Source organism: Suncus etruscus, chromosome 8, assembly GCF_024139225.1.
Source record: "Suncus etruscus isolate mSunEtr1 chromosome 8, mSunEtr1.pri.cur, whole genome shotgun sequence".
Classification (NCBI taxonomy): domain Eukaryota; kingdom Metazoa; phylum Chordata; class Mammalia; order Eulipotyphla; family Soricidae; genus Suncus; species Suncus etruscus.
Genome location: NC_064855.1, coordinates 34,031,099 through 34,049,866, shown reverse-complemented (window position 1 = coordinate 34,049,866; position 18,768 = coordinate 34,031,099). Strand labels below are relative to the sequence as shown.

General features: G+C 52.4%; 1 protein-coding gene across 1 annotated transcript in view; it reads right to left on the bottom strand.

The window, feature by feature from the left end:
• The window catches only part of COL23A1 (collagen type XXIII alpha 1 chain), a 114,642-nt gene that overhangs the window by 2,460 nt on the left and 93,414 nt on the right, over positions 1 to 18,768 (bottom strand). Inside the window, 20 exon segments of the mRNA XM_049778442.1 lie at positions 1,285 to 1,311; positions 1,491 to 1,544; positions 1,618 to 1,680; positions 2,217 to 2,243; positions 2,341 to 2,366; positions 2,369 to 2,396; positions 2,989 to 3,045; positions 3,602 to 3,691; positions 4,238 to 4,275; positions 5,194 to 5,257; positions 5,321 to 5,415; positions 9,182 to 9,228; positions 9,776 to 9,831; positions 11,612 to 11,638; positions 11,805 to 11,832; positions 12,095 to 12,162; positions 12,393 to 12,509; positions 15,173 to 15,199; positions 15,710 to 15,736; positions 16,676 to 16,702. Coding sequence (XP_049634399.1) covers positions 1,285 to 1,311; positions 1,491 to 1,544; positions 1,618 to 1,680; positions 2,217 to 2,243; positions 2,341 to 2,366; positions 2,369 to 2,396; positions 2,989 to 3,045; positions 3,602 to 3,691; positions 4,238 to 4,275; positions 5,194 to 5,257; positions 5,321 to 5,415; positions 9,182 to 9,228; positions 9,776 to 9,831; positions 11,612 to 11,638; positions 11,805 to 11,832; positions 12,095 to 12,162; positions 12,393 to 12,509; positions 15,173 to 15,199; positions 15,710 to 15,736; positions 16,676 to 16,702 — 993 coding nt within the window.

Sequence of the window (18,768 nt, the reverse complement as noted above, 5' to 3'; positions counted from 1 at the left end):
AGCTCAGAGCACACTGGAGACCCAGGCCTGATGTCTGTTCTGTATTTAGTCCTAGTCACACAGCTTTGTTCTCCCTCCATCACTTCCAAGAATCCACTGTAAACTGGGCAGTGGGCTAATTTAATTTACTATCTATCCACCATCATCTATTCATCTATCGCTTGTTCATTATTCATCATCTATTCATTATCTACTCCATCCCTCCATTCATCTGTCCATCTGTCTTCTATTGATCAGCTACCTATCCATGTACCCATCCATCCACCCATCCACTCATCCATTCATCTATTCACTACCCAATCATCCATCCTGTCCATCTGTCCATTCATCTATCCATCATTTATTCAGTTATCAGTTATCCATCTACCATCCATTCATTTTTTTTTTTTTTGGTTTTTGGGCCACACCCTGTGACGCTCAGGGGTTACTCCTGGCTATGCGCTCAGAAGTTGCTCCTGGCTTCTTGGGGGACCATATGGGACGCCGGGGATCGAACCGCGGTCTGTCCTAAGCTAGCGCAGGCAAGGCAGGCACCTTACCTCCAGCGCCACCGCCTGACCCCAATAGTTTTTGAGCGAGGTGCTCAGGGTCTTTTGAGGCAGCTAACTGGCAGGCTTGGGAGTTTTGTTTTTTTTTTTGGTTTTTGGGCCACACCCGTTTGACGCTCAGGGGTTACTCCTGGCTATGTGCTCAGAAATCGCCCCCTGGCTTGGGGGGACCATATGGGACGCCGGGGGATCGAACCTCGGTCCTTCCTTGGCTAGCGCTTGCAAGGCAGACACCTTACCTCCAGCGCCACCTACCCGGCCCCTCATCCATTCATTCTATTGATCCACTCACCCATTCCCCCATCTGTCATTTTTCCATCCATCAGTCATCCATCCACCCACCCACCTGTTCTCCATCTAGTCATCTATCACTTATCCACCCATTCTATTCATTCAGCAATCCATCTTTTTATCCATCATCTTTCACCATCTATCCACCCACTACCCATTCACCATTTAATCACCTGTCACTTATCCATCCACCATTCTCCACCCATTGATTGATACATACATGCATCACCTAGCCATATATCACCCACCCACCTATCCCTCCATACCCTGCCACCCATCAATCCTTCCCCATGTCCCTCACCCTCTACCACTATTTCTGGGCTGTGAACTGGACTTGGCATTGGGGACACCAGGAGAACCAGGAGAATCATTCATCATGCCACTATCCCCAAATAGTCCAAGCCACAGGTCCACACAAGATAAACTGGGTTGCTGAATTACTCACGTCCAGTCCTGGCTCCCCAGGTCTACCCTGTGGAGAAAGAGAAAAATGGAGGCAGAGGTGTGAAAGGGGCTGGGGGACAGGTTTACCCTGAGTGACCAACGGGGTGGCTACTATGCTTGCCCCAAGTCTGGGGCCTGGAATGATCTTCCTGGCAGGTGAGTGGTGGAAGTCAGGGTTGGGGTTGGAGGCACATGGGAGAGACCCACCTTCTCTCCTTTGGTTCCTGGCAGCCCGATTAGGCCTGGTGGACCTGCTGGTCCCTGTGGGAGAGGTGGGGATAAGAGGAATCCCCACTATGGTCGTGGGGACAGACAGACAAAGTTGGGTACTCACAGGAGGCCCACTGGGTCCTCTGTCCCCCAAAGCACCCTTTTCTCCTTTGGCTCCATCCAGGCCCTGGAAATGGAGAAAGTGTATCAGTGCAGTAGGGGCACTCAGGCAGGAATGTCCCATGCAGGGAGGGACATGGAGACACTCAGCCTGGAAGGTTCCAGGGTGGTGATGGGCCAGATGACACCTAATGTGTCTGGTACTGGGATGGAACTTGTTCCCAGTGCTTGAGTTGGGGTACACATTTGCTCTTTGTCTCACACATCCCTAGTGATCATGGAAAGGTTTGTGGTGGTGGGTGCCCTGCATAGCAGGAAGCAGGGAGGGACTTGTGGGGTGAATGGGAGAGCACCTGGGCCTGGGCAGAGGTAGCATATGAGGCCCCTGGTCTAGGGTGGGTGTGGGGGTAAAGTAGGTGCTGGGTTCCAAGTTCCATGACCCCCTGTGCCCTGGGGACTTGGGAGTCAATCCTCCTCCTGGCTGGGCCTGGCAAGATGCAATACTGCATTGGGGGAATCTTCACTTTGCTCTTTGCCAAGGCTTTCTAGAATATTCTGGAACATTGGAAGAGCAGGTAAGGGTATTGACTGCCCAAAACTCACCTTGGGACCTGGGATTCCCTGTAGGCCCTGAAGGATGAGGAGGAAGGTCAGTAGGTGTGGCTGGGGGGCTGGAGTGCAGCCCTTCCCTGCCAGGCACCCCACCCCTCCATCCTGCTACTCTTACCACAGGACCTGGGGGACCTGGGGGCCAGGAGGCCCAGGCTCCATGATGATCTGGGCCTGGGGAGGTGAGCAGAGATGGGTCAGCACTGGCCATGGCCCAAGCCATTGTCCATCAACCTGTCCCCCAGCCAGCTCTCCCACTAGGAAGGCACAGACACTTCTGGGCCTCTCCCCTCCCCCATAGGCACCCAGCATAGGCCTCTGGGTTCCCAACTGGGAGGACAGGTCTTTTTGAGGCCACACCCTATGGTGCTTGGGACTTCTTCCTGACTCTGCACTCAGGAATTACTCCTGGTGGTGCTTGGGGACCCTATGGGATGCTGGGATTGAACCCAGGTCATTTGCGTTCAAGATTAGCATTCTCTGATTTCAGTGGGGGACAATTCTTTTTTTTTTTTTTTTTTTTTTTGGTTTTGGGGTCACACCTGGCCATGCTCAGGGGTTACTTCTGGCTCTACATTCAGAAATTGCTCCTGGCAGGCTCGGGGGACCATATGAGATGTGGGGATTCAAACCACTGTCCTTCTGCGTGCAAGACAAACGCCCTACCTTCATGCTATTTCTCCGGCCCCAGTGGGGGGCAATTCTGAACTCTCTGTCCACTACTATCCTGGACCCCAGTGGCTTGGGGTACCCAGCAGTCCCTTACCAGACTCTCTGCAGACACAGCTGATTCTCCCTTCTCTCCCTTGGGGCCATCTGCACCCTGTAGGACAGGAAGGAACTCACACCTTTCTCTTGCTCCCCTCAGTGCCTAGGTCCCCATCCCCCGCAGCAGCTTAGAGAGGTTTGGGCCACTACATAGGGTCAGTTACGGATTGGTGGGGTGAGGTGGGATGCTGACCTGCATGGGCCTGTCCTGGATAGTTCCTGGGCACCATAAAAAGACCCCTGAATCCTGAGTTCTCCACCCTAGCACTCCAGTAAGGTGCTGAGCTGCAGGGTGTTTCTGTGGGCCATTCCAGGGGAGTCCCATATGCTTGGACTCTGTACCCCATCTGGTCTCAGGAATGCAGAGCCTTGTGAAGATGGGGCAAGAGGGAACTCTGGGAGTTTCACACAGAAGCCAACAGGGCCCTCTGCCTGTGTCTCCTTCTCAAAACTGCCCTCAAGGGAGAAACATCATCACCTCTTTTTGGTGTGTGGAACCTGAAGTCTGGGTAGGTTGGCCATATGGGAGTTAGAGCTGAAGGGCTGGCAGTAGAGAACTTCCCTGCAATCCTAACCTTAACCAAGCCCCCCACACTCAGCCAGCTACATACCGGGAGGCCTGAGAGCCCCATTTCCCCTGTATCTCCTTTGGGTCCAGCCGGACCTGCTTCCCCGGGATCTCCTTTCGGTCCTCTGGGGCCCTGAGAACCAACGGGCAAAGGTCAGTGGGGGTACTCTGAGTTTCTGTACAGCCTAGGTCCCCACTTATTTCTCAGGGGTTGAGGGAAGAACATGGAGGAGGGCTGGAATCAGGGGCACGCTTGAACTTCATTGCAGAGTCCCCAGCTTTGCCCAGCTCAGTCCCTCCCAGCAGGACCCTAGGCGTTGACCCAGGCCTTTGCCCAAATGTGGGCGAAACCTTCAGTACAGCTATGCCTTCTGTCAACAGCTCCCAGCCTTATTTGTGGGTGCTCTGGGCAGTCCTTCAGCTCTATCCACACTTGCACATACCCCCCACATGTAGGTATTCACACAGACACATATACACAACACCCACACGTACATGCATACAACTCAACATGTACGTACGTACGTACACACACCAGGTACTCCCAGGTGCATACATCCGTTACATCCATGCCTACATACAAGCACACACAGCGAGCTCACAACTGTGAGCACACATACATGCATGCACATGCACATAGCCTAACACCAGTGTCACCCTAGAAACGAGGCATAGAGACCTTCTCCCCATCAACTCCAGGAGCTCCAGGCAGCCCGAGTTCACCCTGGAAGGGAGTGGAGAGTGAGAGGGTTAATGTAGTCCAAGCCCACCCCTCTCCCCTGGGATTTGTGGCCCCAAGAGTGAACAGGCTGCCCCACATACACCTTCTCTGAATATTTTGGTCTGGGAACACACCCAGGATGCTGAGGGCTGACTCTTGGCTGCACTCAGAACTCACTCCTGTAGGTGCTCAGGGATCATTTGTAGCAGGGCTCGGTGGACCTTACAGTGCTGAGGACAGGAACCGGGGTTGGCCACATGCAAGGCCAGCGCCTTTCCTGCTGTCTGCTTTCTCTCTCTCAGGCACTCTAATTTTTGTTGTTGTTGTTGTTGTTATACCTAGCAGTGCTCAGGGGTTACTTCTGATTCTGTGCTCAGGGTTCACTCCTAGTAGTGCTCGGGGTACCCTATGGGGATGTCAGGGATGGAACCTGGGTCAGCCACATGCAAGGCAAGTGCACTCCCCTCATACAATTGTTCCAGTCTCTGTTTTCCTTTTTTTTCTTTTGATTTTGGGTCACAACTGGCGAGTGCTCAGGGTTACTTTCTAGCTCTACGCTCAGAAATCGCTCCTCGCAGCTCAGGGAACCAATGGGATTCTGGGATTCGAACCACCCCCCACCCCCAATTTTTCTTAAATAGGGATCACACCTAATGAAGGAAGGAAACCACACTCAGTGTGCGATAGGGCCAGGAGAGGCCAGGGGAGGGCCCATACTCTCCTGGAAACCCAAGGCTAGCCCATCTCCCTTCTGCACTGGAAGGGTCAGGGATCAAGATGCCTCCAGCCCAGGTTACTGCCTCTGTCTGAGAAGCTAGGTTTATGGGGAGAGGTAGAAAGGGAGGAGGCAGAGACAAGGATGAACCCTGGGGAGAAGAGTTTGTCACCCCTTCCTGCCCTCCTGCAGTTTCAATGCTCACCTGGGCTCCGGGGTGTCCCTGGAGGCCCAGGGGGTCCCTCGCGGCCCGGGGAGGTTCCCTGTGGGTGGTATCAGTCTGGTCAATGTTCAGGGCAGAGGGTCCCGTCCCCCTGCACCCCTACCATCCTGCTGTTAGAACACCCCCTCCTGGAACACTCCGTAGCCATGATCTTGTCCCCGGGAGAATCTTCACCATCCCACACCCTTTGCTCCAGGGCTGGACAAAGGGAGCCCACTGGTATCAGAAGCCCCCCCAGTTTCCCCAAGATGTCATGGGCCCACATGTGAGGAGTACTCAGACATGTTAAACTGACCCCTGACCTCAAGTCCGGACGACCCACCCTTCATATCCTTTTGGTCCTCTTTCACCGCCTCTCCAAGCTGCCTCTCTCTTTCCTATGGCTCTGCCATTCCTTTCCCTAACCCTAACTCTTTGCTTCTACACCCCCCTCCACAAGCTTTGAGCCAGTACCACCTCCTACCTTCCCACAAACACATATATCTCCAGCATGCCCCACTCAGTGGTCTTTAATTAGGGGTGCTGGGATCAAACCTTGGGGAACATACAGACAAGAATGCAATTCTGGGCCTGGAGTGATAGGAAAAATGCAGAAAGTGCTTGCCTAGCATATAGCCAACCAATATTTGATCCCCAGCATCCCATATGGTCCCCCAAGCCAGGAGCAATTTGATTTTTTTTTTGTTTGTTTGTTTTTGATCTGGGTTCTATGCCCAACATCCCATATCATCTCCTGAGCCAGCCCAGGAGTGAATTCTGAAACACATAGCCAGGAGTAATCCCTGACATCATTGGGTGAGGCCTCAAAACAAAACAAAACAAAACAAACAAAGAATAAAAACCAAAGAAAAGGTGCTCTCCTCTCCTTTGTGCCCCACAATAAGCTTAGGGTTTTTCGTTTGTTTTGGGAGACACCCTGTTTAGTGGGCCCGTCACCCAGAAATCATTCCTGAGGGATGGAGGAGATTAGCATGGAGGTAGGGCATTTGCCTTGCATTCAGGACGGTGGGTTTGAATCCCGGCAACCCATGCTGTTTCCAGGAGCCTGCCAGGAGCAATTCTGAGGTGTAGAGCCAAGAGTAACTGCTGGGTTACCAAAAATCAAAAACCAAACACCAAAAAAAGAAAAAAGAAAGAAAGAAAGAAAGAAAGGAAAGAAAGAAAGAAAGAAAGAAAGAAAGAAGAAAGAAAGAAAGAAAGAAAGAAAGGAAAGAAAGAAAGAGCGAGAGGAGGAGAGAGAGAGAGAGAGAGGAGAGAGAAAGAAAGAAAGAAAAGAAAGAAAGAAGAGAAAGAAAGAAAGAAAGAAAGAAAGAAGAGAAAGAAAGAAAGAAAGAAAGAAAGAAAGAAAGAAAGAAAGAAAGAAAGAAAGAAAGGAAAGAAGAAAAAGAAATCACTCCTTGGTGGCTTCAGGGAACCATATGGGGATGCTTGGGGATTGGACCCAAGTTGGGGGATACAGCACCCTAACCTTGCTGTACTCCAGGCCCAGGGTTTTTATTCTTTTTTTTTTTAGTGTTTTAATTGGGGGGGCACACCCAGAAGTGCTCAGGGGTTGCTCTTGGCTCTGTGCTCAAAAATCACTCCTGATAGACTCGAGAGATCTTATGGGATGCTAGGTCTGTCCTAGGTCAACCACATGCAAGCAAACGCCCTACCACTGTGATATCACTCCCGACTCCTATTTTATTTTATTTTATTTTATTTTGGGGGGGGCGCACCAGTGACACTCAGCAGTTATTCCTGGCTATGTGCTCAGAAAATCATTCCCTGGCTTGGGGGGACCATATGGGATGCCTGGGGATTGAACCGCAGTCTGTCCAGGCTAGAGCAGGCAACACCTTACCATTTGTGCCAACACTCTGGCCCCTCGGACCTCTATTTTAATTTTTAGTTTTGGGACCACACCTGACCATGCTTAGGGATTATTCCTGGCTTTACACTCAGAAATAGCTCCTGGCTCTCTCGGGAAATGATATGGGATGTTGGGGCATCGAACCCAGGTCCATCCCATGCCAGCCGCATGCAAGGCCAAAATGCCCTATGCTTTGCTATTACTTCCAACCCCTTATTTTTAATTTTGAACTACATCTGGTTGATGATGTTCAGGGCTTACTTCTGGTTCTGTGTTCACAAATTACTCCTGCAAGGCTCAGGGGAACCTATGGAATGCCAAGGGTAGAATCTGGGCTGGTCATATTCAAGGCAAGTGTTGTACTCTCTGGCACCATGTCTCTTTTTCCACACTCAGAGCACTGTGCAACACTGTCACACTGTGGCATACCTATACTATACAACGTCAGGCCACACCACCATGGTGTGGACCAAGCACACATAGGCCTGGGGCCCAGTTACCTTCAGTTTGTACTTCCCTGAGGCCTTTGGGAGGAAGTTCAAACTGAGTCTCTAGTGAGGACCTGGGGATCCCTGACCTACCTCTGCCCTCCACCCCAGCTTCCTTCTCAGGAGTCTGCCTGTCTCAACTTATCACCCCCAACTCAACTGGACCCCAGACACTGGGCCAGGCTCAGCAGTCACCTCATCCTGAGACATTGGGGGTTGCCATGACTGATCATTTTCTTAGAGTTTATTAGGAATCTGAAGCCCCAGCTGGGATTTCCCCAGAGTGCTGCATTCAGAAAGAAATGCCTCTTATGTATGTATGTATGTATGTATGTATGTATGTATGTATGTATGTATGTATGTATTGTTTTGTTTTGTTTGGGGGCCACACCCGGCTGGCCTCAGGTGTTACTCCTGGCTCTGCACTCAGAAATAGCACCTGGCAGACTTGGGGGACCATATGGGATGCCTGGGATTGAACCTGGGTTTCGTCCCTGGTGGGCTTGCGTGCAAAGGCAACAAACGCCTTATCTGCTGTACTATCACTTCAGCCCCTATTATTTTTTTGTTTTTTTTTTTTTTTTTTTTTTTTTTGTGGGTTTTTGGGGCACACCCCCGGCAGTGCTCAGGGGTTTTCCTGGCTTCGTGCTCAGAAATTGCTCCTGCATGCACAGGGGGACCATATGGGACGCCGGGATTCCGAACTGATGACCCTTCTGCATGAAAGGTAAACGCCTTACCTCCATGCTATCTCTCCGGCCCCCTTTTTGTTGTTTTGAGTCGAACCTGTTGATGCTCAGTGGGTTACTCCTGGCTCTGCACTCAGGTAATCACTCCTGTGGTGCTAGAACCCAAGTTGGGCCACAGGCAAGGCAAGCGCCCACTCCCTGCTAAGTGCTTTTGCTCTAAACCCATTGTGAGGTACCTTGAGGCTTCCAGGATTCTCCCATCATAGGTCGATCACCACAGTGTCCTCCCTGCTCACCCTTGAGACCCCGTGGGACCCTAGCAGGGGGAGTAAAAAGAGATTTTCAGGGTAGAGGTTCCATGCCCCCCCCCCCACCCCCAGAGGACCTCTTCTGACAGCTCTCTACTTCCTCATTGAGACAATGTTCTGCGTCAGGGCTTGGGAGCAACCAGGCTCAACCTAGCCAAATCTCAGGAGACAATGAGGCCAGATGCCCAAGTTTGTCCAGGGAAACTGGGGCAAATTTGATTGGTCACTTCATCTTTGGAAGTTTCTGTTTCATTATTTTTTTCCCTAAAGCCAGTCCAATCTGTTTCATTATTTTTAGAGGTCACACTCGAAGATGCTCAGGCTGACTCCTGGCTTTGTAGCTCAAGGTTCACTTAATGGATCACTTGGAGTGAGGATTACAGCTGGCCATGTGCAAGGCAGTGGTCTCTTCTCTGTTCTCTCTCCAGCCCTGAGGGCCTCTGAAAATGTTTACCCATTGGGCTCAAGAGCACAGCAATTGCCACATATCAGACACTGAGAAAGACAGACCCTGAGACTCAGGAGTTTGGGTGTGTGTTTGATAGGGTGTGGCCAAGCGCAGTCCCAGATACCACCTGCTGGCCCATGGGCTGGACCTTGTTAAAGTGCGGAGGACCCCTTCCTTACCCGATAGTCCCGTGGCTCCATCTGTTTCCTTGCTGGCCAGGTTCTCCCTGTGGAGAGTGAGGTTGCAGCCAAGCACTCCACTCTGAGCCCCCTTTATTAGTCTGCATGAGCTGGGTTATGTGGGTAACCCCAAAGCTTCTTCTTAGAGCAATGGGCCGAATCACGTGAACCAGCCACCCAGGATCCTGAGAACTGTCTGCAGGGGTTTGGGGATGGTGAAGGAGGGGGGACAGTGCACTAGAAATGTCACCTTTGATCCTGGGGGGCCCATTCACTCCCTTCTCTCCTGGAGGGCCCTGTCTTGCCCTGCTCTCCCTGAAACAGACATTTTCCAGTGAGCAGTGAAGCGTGGGGCTTGCTTCCAGAGAGCACTCTGGGGTATTTGGGGGGAAACGCATGGGATTTAGCCCAGGAGACTGAGGTGGGGGGGTGGCTGAAGACTGGGGCAAGGGATCAAGTTTTCTGAAGGTTTTTCAAGACCATGCCCAGTGGCCTGGAGAGACAGTTAGCCCTCAGAGATATGATGGGGTGTGGCCCACATCCAGCCCTGGGTGAGGTGTGTGGGGGCCCCAGATCAAGGACCAGGTTACCTACCTTGGGACCCAGGGGGGGCCAGGAGGCCCAGGCTGGCTTGGGGACCCATCGTCTCCCTGAGGAGACAATTATAGGGTGCAAACTGGGGAGCAGGACTCTCCTGGAACTTTTAGAAAAATTGGGCTCACTTCTGCTACCAGCAGCACCAGCCCCCACAATATTGGTGGGCACTCTGGGGTCTCTGGGAAGCCACACTAAGAACCAAAATTCCAGATCCTGATTGTGAGCACAGGCCAGATGTGTTGTGGAAGATGGGAAAGAAGAGAATAAATGAATGGAAGACATGACTAAAAGAAGATGAGAAAAGATGAACAGATGAATGATGAGATGAATTTATGGAGGAAAAACAAACAGATGAAAAGAATGAATGAGATGGATAATGGATAAGAGATAAGAGTCTCAAGTGGGAAGCAGAGATCAACAGATGGGAATACATTAAGCTGAGAAGCTTCTGTCTGCCACCTCAATAAACAAATAGTGGCCCAGGATACAAGAGCCACCCACCCAGTGGGAGAAACTATTCACCTAACACCCCAGTCAGATAAGGGGGCTAATACCAAAATATACAGGGTACTGACAGAACTTTACAAGAAAAAAACATCTAATTCCACCAAAAAATGGGGAGATAGAAATGAACAGATGCTTTGATAAAAAAGAAATACAAATGGCCAAAAGGCACATGAAAAAATGCTCCTTGTCTTCTATCATCAGGGAGATGCTAATCAAAACAGATGATGAGATACCATCTCACAACCACAGAGATTGGCATACATCACAAAAAATGAGAGACAATCAGTGCTGGCGGGGATGTGGAGAGAAAGGAACTCTTATCCACTGCTGGTGGGAATGCCATCTAGTCCAACTTCTTTGGGAAAGGCGATATGGGGAGATTCTTCCAAAATCTGGAAATTGAGCTCCCATTCGACCCAGCTATTCCACTCCTAGGGGATATACCCTAAGAACACAAAATACAATACCCCTTCCTCACACCTATATTTATTGCAGCACTATTCACAATAGCCAGGCTCTGGAAACAACCAAGATGGCCTTCAACAGACGAATGGCTAAAAGAAGAACTGTGGTACATATACACAATTGGAATATTATGCAGCCTGCCAGAGGCAGCCGCCAGGATAGATAAGTCATGAAATTTTTCCTAACATGGATGTACATGGAATCTATCATGCTGAGTGAAGATAAGTCAGAGGGAGAGAGAGAGACGCAGAATAGTCTCACTCATCTATGGGTATTAAGAAAAATATAAAGGTCATTTTTGTAACAATCCTCAGAGACAATGAGAGGAGGGCTGGGACTTCCAGCTCACTTCATGAAGCTCACCACAAAGAGTGGTGAGTGCAGTAATAGAAGTAACTACACAGAGAAGCTAGCCATAATCATGTGAATGAATGAGGGAACTGGAAAGCCTGTCTGGAGTACAGGTGGGGGTGTGGGTGGGGATGATGGAGATTTGGGGACAATTGGAGGTGGGAATGTTGCACTGGTGAAGGGGGTGTTCTTTACATGACTGAAACCTAATCACAATCATATATGTAATCAAGATGTTTAAATAAAGGAAAAAAGAAATGAATAAGAAAAGAGATAAGAGTCTGAAGAAAGAGCAATGAATGAGACATGAACAGATGATGCATGGATGATATGAGTGATGAGATAGACAATGATAAGTGGTGAGAGCTGAACGAGCCACTGAGGGAAGACGACATTCACATGTGTCAGGATTCAAATGAGTGAGAGGAGAGGAATGAATGAATGAATGAGCTCCTGGCTCAACTCTTCTTTCTAGTCACCTCTATGTGCCCCCTAGAAGTCCCCACTCACCTTCTTTCCTGGGACACCAGGCTCACCCTGAGGGAGTGCAGGAGAGATGAGGCCATCAGGGAGCCCCCCCCGAGGAACCGAACTTCTGCTCCCACCCTGTCCCCACTTCTGACACTGAGGTCCGACATCTGAGGTCTCTTTCAGCAGGCCCAGAGAAGCCACCATCCAACTCCTAGCCCTGCTGCCCACTTACCTTGAGCCCTGGGTGGTCCCTCTGGACCCTGGAACAAGAGGGGATAAAAGTGTCTGAGATTTTGAGAATGCTGGGACCTAGCTCCATTATACCACATTTAGTCTATAACAGGGGGCAATGCCCAGTGCTGACCCATGGCATCTTTCTGTCCTGCCTCACCTCTAGGGCATTGAAGAGTAGAGCAGAAGGTGTGAGCAGGAATGGGGCCCCCTTTCCTCCTCCCCACCCGCAGTCAGGACTTCAAGGCTTTTGCTCCAGCTAGCAGGAGCAAGAGGTATGGGGTGGCTCACACAGCATAAGGGATCCCCGGCGTGAGGGTGGGAGAGGCAGGGGAGATGGTGGGATCAGGGGTCCAGGGCTGCAGAGAGGAGGAGAAGAGGTGTCAGGAAGAGAGGATGGGGGAGAGAGAGGGGAGCATCAGGCTGTGGAGAGGGAGGGAAGTCTGGCCTGTGCTTCTGTTGCTGAGGATCTGAGGTGCTATGGGCTCAGAATCAGTGCTGGTCTTGGGCCTGGGTGAGTTCATACTGGACCCCAGTTTGGGTCAGTCTAGGATGGGGGCCTGGGGACCCTGCTCTTTATATCTCTTACCATGGGGCCTGGTGCCCCCCGGGGTCCATCCTTCCCAGTGTCTCCTGGAGGGCCCCGCACCCCAGGAAGCCCTGGGGGCCCTGGAGGCCCAGCAGCTCCTTCTTGCCCCTGATCTCCCTGCAAGAGACAGAACCTGGGGTCAGGTGAGAGGACAGACCTCACCCTGCTGAGGGGGGTATGACCCAAGTCCCCAAGACCTTCTTCCAGTGTTCCCTCTCCCCAAAGCCAGATGCTAATTTTACCTGGATGGTGAGACCTCCCACAGCTGGGAGAGGTCTGTGGTTGGTAATTAAGAGTGGCCTGGAGGAGGGGGGGAGAGGCAGGCTGCAGCAAGCCAGGAGGTGAGAGACAGGTTGGATGAGGGAGCAGGAAAAAGGCTGCTTAGCTTAGGGGCCATGTGAGGAATATGCACATGGCGGTTAGGGCCTTGTAATAAAGCTGAATGTCTCCTGAAACTTCATGTGACTGCTGTGGATCATTTCCTCATCATTATCCTGAACCCACAGACCCATGGGCTAAAGGGGCTGCAGGTGCCAGGCCAGGCTGGCCAGCCGAGAAAGGCCTCATCATCCATCCATCCATAACACTCCAGCTAGTGCACCCTCAAGCAGCACCTCCAAGCCAGCTGGGGAACTAAAGGCGATGTTTCCCCAGATCAGAGCACAGACAGGCCTGGGAGTCCAATGGTGGGGGCAGGAGGATGCTGCCCCTAGGTTGGGGTTGGCAGAAGGAAGACATGTGGTGTGTGTGTGTGTGTGTGTGTGTGAGAGAGAGAGAGAGAGAGAGAGAGAGAGAGAGAGAGAGAGAGAGAGAGAGAGAGAGAGAAACAAAGAGAGAGAAAGGGAGAGAAAGGGAGAGAGGGAAAGAGAGAGGGAGAGAGAAAGAAAGATCGAGAGAGAAAGAGGGAGAGAGAGGGAGAAAGAGAAAAAGAGAAAGAGAGAGAGCGAGAGAAAGAGAGAGAAGAGCAAGAGAGAATGTGTGGATGTGAGCCACAATTTCAAAATAAGAAGACACAGGAGCAGGGATAGGAACCACACCATGCAGTACCCTCCCCCAGGGCCCGGGGTTAGTGGGGGACAGGTCTCAGCAACCACCTGCAGACAAGAGGCATGGACACCCCTAACCACCACCTGATGCCTCTAAAGAGGGGTCCACCCAGCAGTGATTGGCTGGGACAGAAGTGAGAGCCTCACACACCTGACCAGGGCAATCTCATCCATGTGCCCTCAACAAGCTCACTCCTTGCAGGCACACAACAGGGCCTAGATCTGGTTATATGCTAAAAGCAGAGACCCAGATTACTAGGGTCCTGTGTTCAAGGCTGCAGAGAGGGGGACCAGATTTGGGGGTCACACTGAAGTGCTCGGGGCTCACTCCTGGTTGCACTCAGGAATCCATCACTTCTGGTAGGGGCTCAAGGGACCTTGTGGCTGCTGGGGATTAAACTCAGTTTGAATGCATGCAAGGCAGGTGCCTGATTTAAATCCTGAGCTCTCTCTAGCCCCGGAGTAACTTTTCTCTGAAAAGGGTCAGTAGGGGCTAGAGTGATAGACTGGTCAGCAGGTAGGGTGCTTGTATTACATATGGACAATCCAGGTTAGATTCTCTGAGCCCCCTCAGGGATGATCCCTGAGCATAGAGCCAGGAGTAAGCCCTGACTACAGGCAGGCTGTGGCCCAAAAATGAAAGCAAAAATGAAAAAGGAGTGGTAGGGCAAATACTTGAGAAGCCTGGGCTGAAACAGCTCACTCAGCAAGGCAGAAAAATTCTGGGGAGCCTGTGGGAGGGATGGCCAAGGATTAGGGGATCCGAGTAAGGGGACACACACACCATGTACCTTGAGCAGGTGGCGGTGGAAGGCCTGGTGATCTCTGCTTATAAAGTCAGGGCTGAGCCATGGAAAAACCATCTATGCAGGGGTCAGAAGGCAGGTGGGCCATGTGGGCCTCGGGTATGAGGAGAGGAGGAAGCGCCACTCAGCTCCTTTTCTTCACCCCAGCACCCCCCCCACTTTGGGGGTCCCAAGAGATAAGAATATGGCTTAGGGGTCCCTGTGCCTGCAGATTTGAGGCCACGATATACATGTAGCTGGAAGCTTAAACCTGAGGAAGTATACCAAACGCCAGGAAGGTGTTTCAACGGGCAGTGCAGGTTTGGCATGTGGGAGAGACCTGGATTCCATCTGGGACACCAAATAGTCCCCTAGCAACACCCCCCTCTCCCTTTGTTGTTGCTGGGCAAACTGGACCTGGCACAAATAACTGATCTTTCCCCTAGGGCTTTGGGGCGGGGGGTGGGGGGGGTGTCTCTGTGCTCATCTCTTAAGGCTCACTCAGGGCCGGCAGTGAGCTAGGAAGACCCTATCTCCACGATCATGGGCTCCATGACAATTGTTAGGCTGGGCCCCACACCTCAGGTCTGGTGGGCTCCTTTGCCACTGCCCTGGACGCAGGGGCGGGCAGCCCATTTTGTCGTGGGAAACGCAGTGCAGGGCAGTCCACTGTCCTACCTCCCGCGCACAGTGATGAGTGTGGCGACCAACGATGGGTTGTGGCTGCCTGGGTCTTAACAAGGGAACCTGGGCGGGTAGGGTCAGTGGTCAGAGGGACAAGACAAGTGAAGGTGGGCCGGAGGAGTTGGGGCGAGCTTGCTGGCTGGGGGGTGTGGCCAGGAGTAGGGGCGGGGCTCCCGGTATAGAAGCAACCCCAGGAATCCGGGAGAAATCCTGGATTAGCCCAGGAGGACCCAGTGTCTGTTTCTGGGATTGTGCGCATTCTTACCCGGGGACCTGAGTGTCCTGGTGCACCCTAGAAGCACAGAAACAGGGAGACACATCAAACACCTGCGCTCACAGTTCCCGAGACCCCCCCTTCAAACACCGTTAGTTTTTGTTTTCCTTTGATTTGGGGGTGGTGGTGACTCTGCGCTCAGAAGTCGCTCTTGGCAGGCTCGGGGTATATGGGATGCAGGGATTCGAACCACCATCCACCCTGGATCAGCTACGTGCAAAGCAAACACGCTATCACTGTGCTATTTCTCAGGCCTTTCCTTCGATTTTTGAACCACTGGTATCCTGGAGATGGTACCCAGGCCCATCTTATGAGGCAGGGACCCCAACCTGGTGCTCTCTCTCTGATCCTCCCATTCCTCTGATTTATTTATTTATTTTTGGCCATATTCAGTGGTGCTCAGGGGTCACTCCTGGTTCTGCACTCAGGAATCACTCCTGGGTAGGCCACACTCAAGGTAAGCACCTCCCAGCTGTGCTGTCTCTGTAGCCCCAGGGGAGCAGATTTCTAGCCTCTAGTGTCACTTACCTTTTCCCCTTTGGGTCCTGGCAGTCCCTAGAGCAGGAAGAGGAGAAAGAACAGAAGTGAGTGAGGAGGACTGGGCCACCCTGGGTTTCTGGAGGTGCTTCCCAGCCCTATGTCAAGGACTCAGTCCTGCCATCGGGCCAGGCCTCAGCCCAGGGGCTCTGAGTCTTCAGGGTGGATGGAGTTGGGGTGGCATTCTGGGTCCCATTGTCCTGACCCCTGAACCTCCCCAAGTAGCCAGTAGGCAATGCACCTACTCCCTTCACATCTGCACACACATCATTGGGCTTTGCAGTGGCCCCAGAAGTGTTTCTTCTTCATTGGCTTGTCTTGTCTTGTCTTGTCCACAACCATGATGCATTTATGGACAAAGGTAAACTCCTTCACATCTCCTACTCTGAACCTCCCCAACCTGCCATCCACCCACCTGCCCACCATCCATCCATCCATCCATCCATCCATCCATCCATCCATCCAGCTAGCTGCTCACTATTTATTTATCTGTTCATCTGACCCACCCATTTTTCTAGGTGTAAGCACCAACCTACCTGTCACCGCTCCTCCTTTCGTTCTGTCTAGCTATCAGCCTCCTATCCTCTCTGCTATCTTCATTCATGTACCCCTCAGTCCCTTGATCATTTAAAGACATCGTCTCCACTGCAGTGTATTCATCCTGCTGCTGACACCCAAGGGTGGACGAAGGCCTCCTGTGTCTGGGAGTCGTTGACTTGGGAGCCCGTTCCCCTCCCCCAAGCCTCCTGGTGGCTGAGGGGAAGGGCTCTACTGAGGCCTGTCATGGGGACCTCAGAATCCTAGAGTCCTAGCATCCAGCTTGCCTATCTGAGGACTAGTTGAGGCTGCAGAGAAGGATTGGTCCCCTTCTATGACTCAAAATGCCCCACCTCAGGCTCTCTCCATGGACCATGCTATCTGGTCACCCCCAAAGTGGCTTTTGTTTCTGTAACTTACAGGTTTGCCGTCCAGACCCAGCGGTCCCTGAGGGAAAGAGGGGAGAGAGCAGAGGTGATGTGTGGGGACCATCTCTGGGTTTTCATCCCCAGGGGTCCCCCACAACTCTACCCAGGGGTGAGGACAGGGTATCCCATGTCTAGGGCTTCGGAAAGCCCAGGGCTGAAGAAAGAGCCAGCGTGGAGGAGAGCAGAGCTGAGAGGCAGAGGACAGGAGGGAATGCCAAGTCTTCAAGAAGACCTCACGTAACCCCGTATGACCGAGGCAGCGCTGGACTTAGAGCTTGCAGGTGGACCCTGCCCTCATAAATGCTGTCCCGGCCCCAGAGCGGTCTCCATCTGGACCCCAGTTCCAGCAAACCCGCCCCTCCCATCCAGGGATGTGTGTGTGCAGTCAGCACGGCTGGACAAGTTAGGACGCCCTTCTTTTGTGTTTAGTTTTGGGGCCACACCTGGCGGTGCTCAGGGCTTACTCGACTGCACTCAGGAATCACTCCTGGCAGTGCTGGGAGACCACATTGGAGGATTGATTGAATCTGGGTTGGCAATGCGCAAGGCAAGTGCCCTCCCTGCTCCCACTCTGGGAACCCTTTTTGTGGCCCTCGTGGAGCTGCAGGAACTGCAGGAACATGCTAGCCAAAGCTTGAAGCCCCACCCAAGGGAGAGTCAGTCCTGGAGCTGTGGCATCTGGGGATTCCTTAGGATCTGCGGAGTGAAAATGCAGAGCGCATCCCTTCACATATGAGGTACTGCTAAATGCTGTGGGGCACTCTGCACCTTCCACCAGTCCTCCTCCCTGCCTCACCCCTTTCACCTTTGACCCTAGCAGCTGAGACAGGTGCTCCTGAGACCTCAGCCTGCCAGGCACAGGCACAGGCCATCTGCTTTCAGCACAGTACCACCTCTTCCAGGAAGCCCTTCCAACCTCCCAGGGTCCTCGTTCATATGCTCCACACGTCTGACTGTTTTTTGGGGACCTGACACCATGGCCTGTGTGTGTATGTGTGTGTGCGCGCACACTAGGCAAGGTGGCAAGGATATCGACCTCCACTCCCACCTTCTGCTGAGATCTGAAAAGAGGAAGGGCAAGGCCAGCGACAGGCCTCGACCAGTTGAGTCTCAAGGCGTGCCTGGGGCATGTCTAGAGGAGTGCTTTGATTTAGGGGCGAGTCCTACTTTGGGGCTTAAAAAAAAAAAAAAAAAAAAAAAAACCTTTGGGACTTCTCTGAAGGAATATCCCGCTTTAAAAGCGTGTTCAGAAGCTTTGGTTTGGAGACTTCCAGGGCTTTTAGCTGCCAGGGGCTGGAAGCCCCTAAGGCCACTTAGGGAGTCTTGTGTTTTTGCCTTTCTCTGGGTGGCCAGGACCCCTGGTGGGCTTTTCCTGGCCTGCAGGGGCCTCTGCCAGGCCCTCAGAATGCCCACCCCCAGGCCCACACCGAAGGAAACCAGGACAATCCCCACAGCTGTGCTTAGGTGCTCCAGGCCCAGGATTGGGGCTGCAGAGGCTGACAGCCTCAGATCTAGGGGGTCCATGGAGAAGAGGGGAGTGGGTCATTTCAATGTCTTGGGGTTCTGCCTCTTGGGGGGGGTCTCCCAAGGGGTGCTCAGAAGACTCTCGGATCATAGGACTGTAGGTTCAGTGTGAGGATACTTCGGACACCCCAGGGAAACCCTGGGTCAGGGCCTCCCCCATTGTCCTTTGTCCTGCTCTAGGAATGAGGTTTGTTTCCACACACCTGTGTCTGTTTGGGGCTGGGGGGTGTGGGGTGTGAATTTGGCTGAGTTTCTTCAAACATACTGAGGAACTCTGGCAGAAAACCATTTCTGAGGGCTGGAGGGGTCTGCCCCTCTCCCTAGTCAGACTCTGGTGAAGGGAGAGGAGTGGTCCTAACAGAAGGGCAAGGTCAGAATGGGGTGGAATGCAGGTCAGGCTGGCTCAAGGTTTCACTATCAGCAGGGTCTGTGAGGAAATCAATTGCTGGAGGGCTGAGCCAGGAGCATGGTTCTCTCCATCATGATGTGGGAGGACTAGCCAGATTCTGTGCCTCAGCTGGTTGGGGGGGTGGTCCCCACCCTTGACTCTGGCTTGATCAA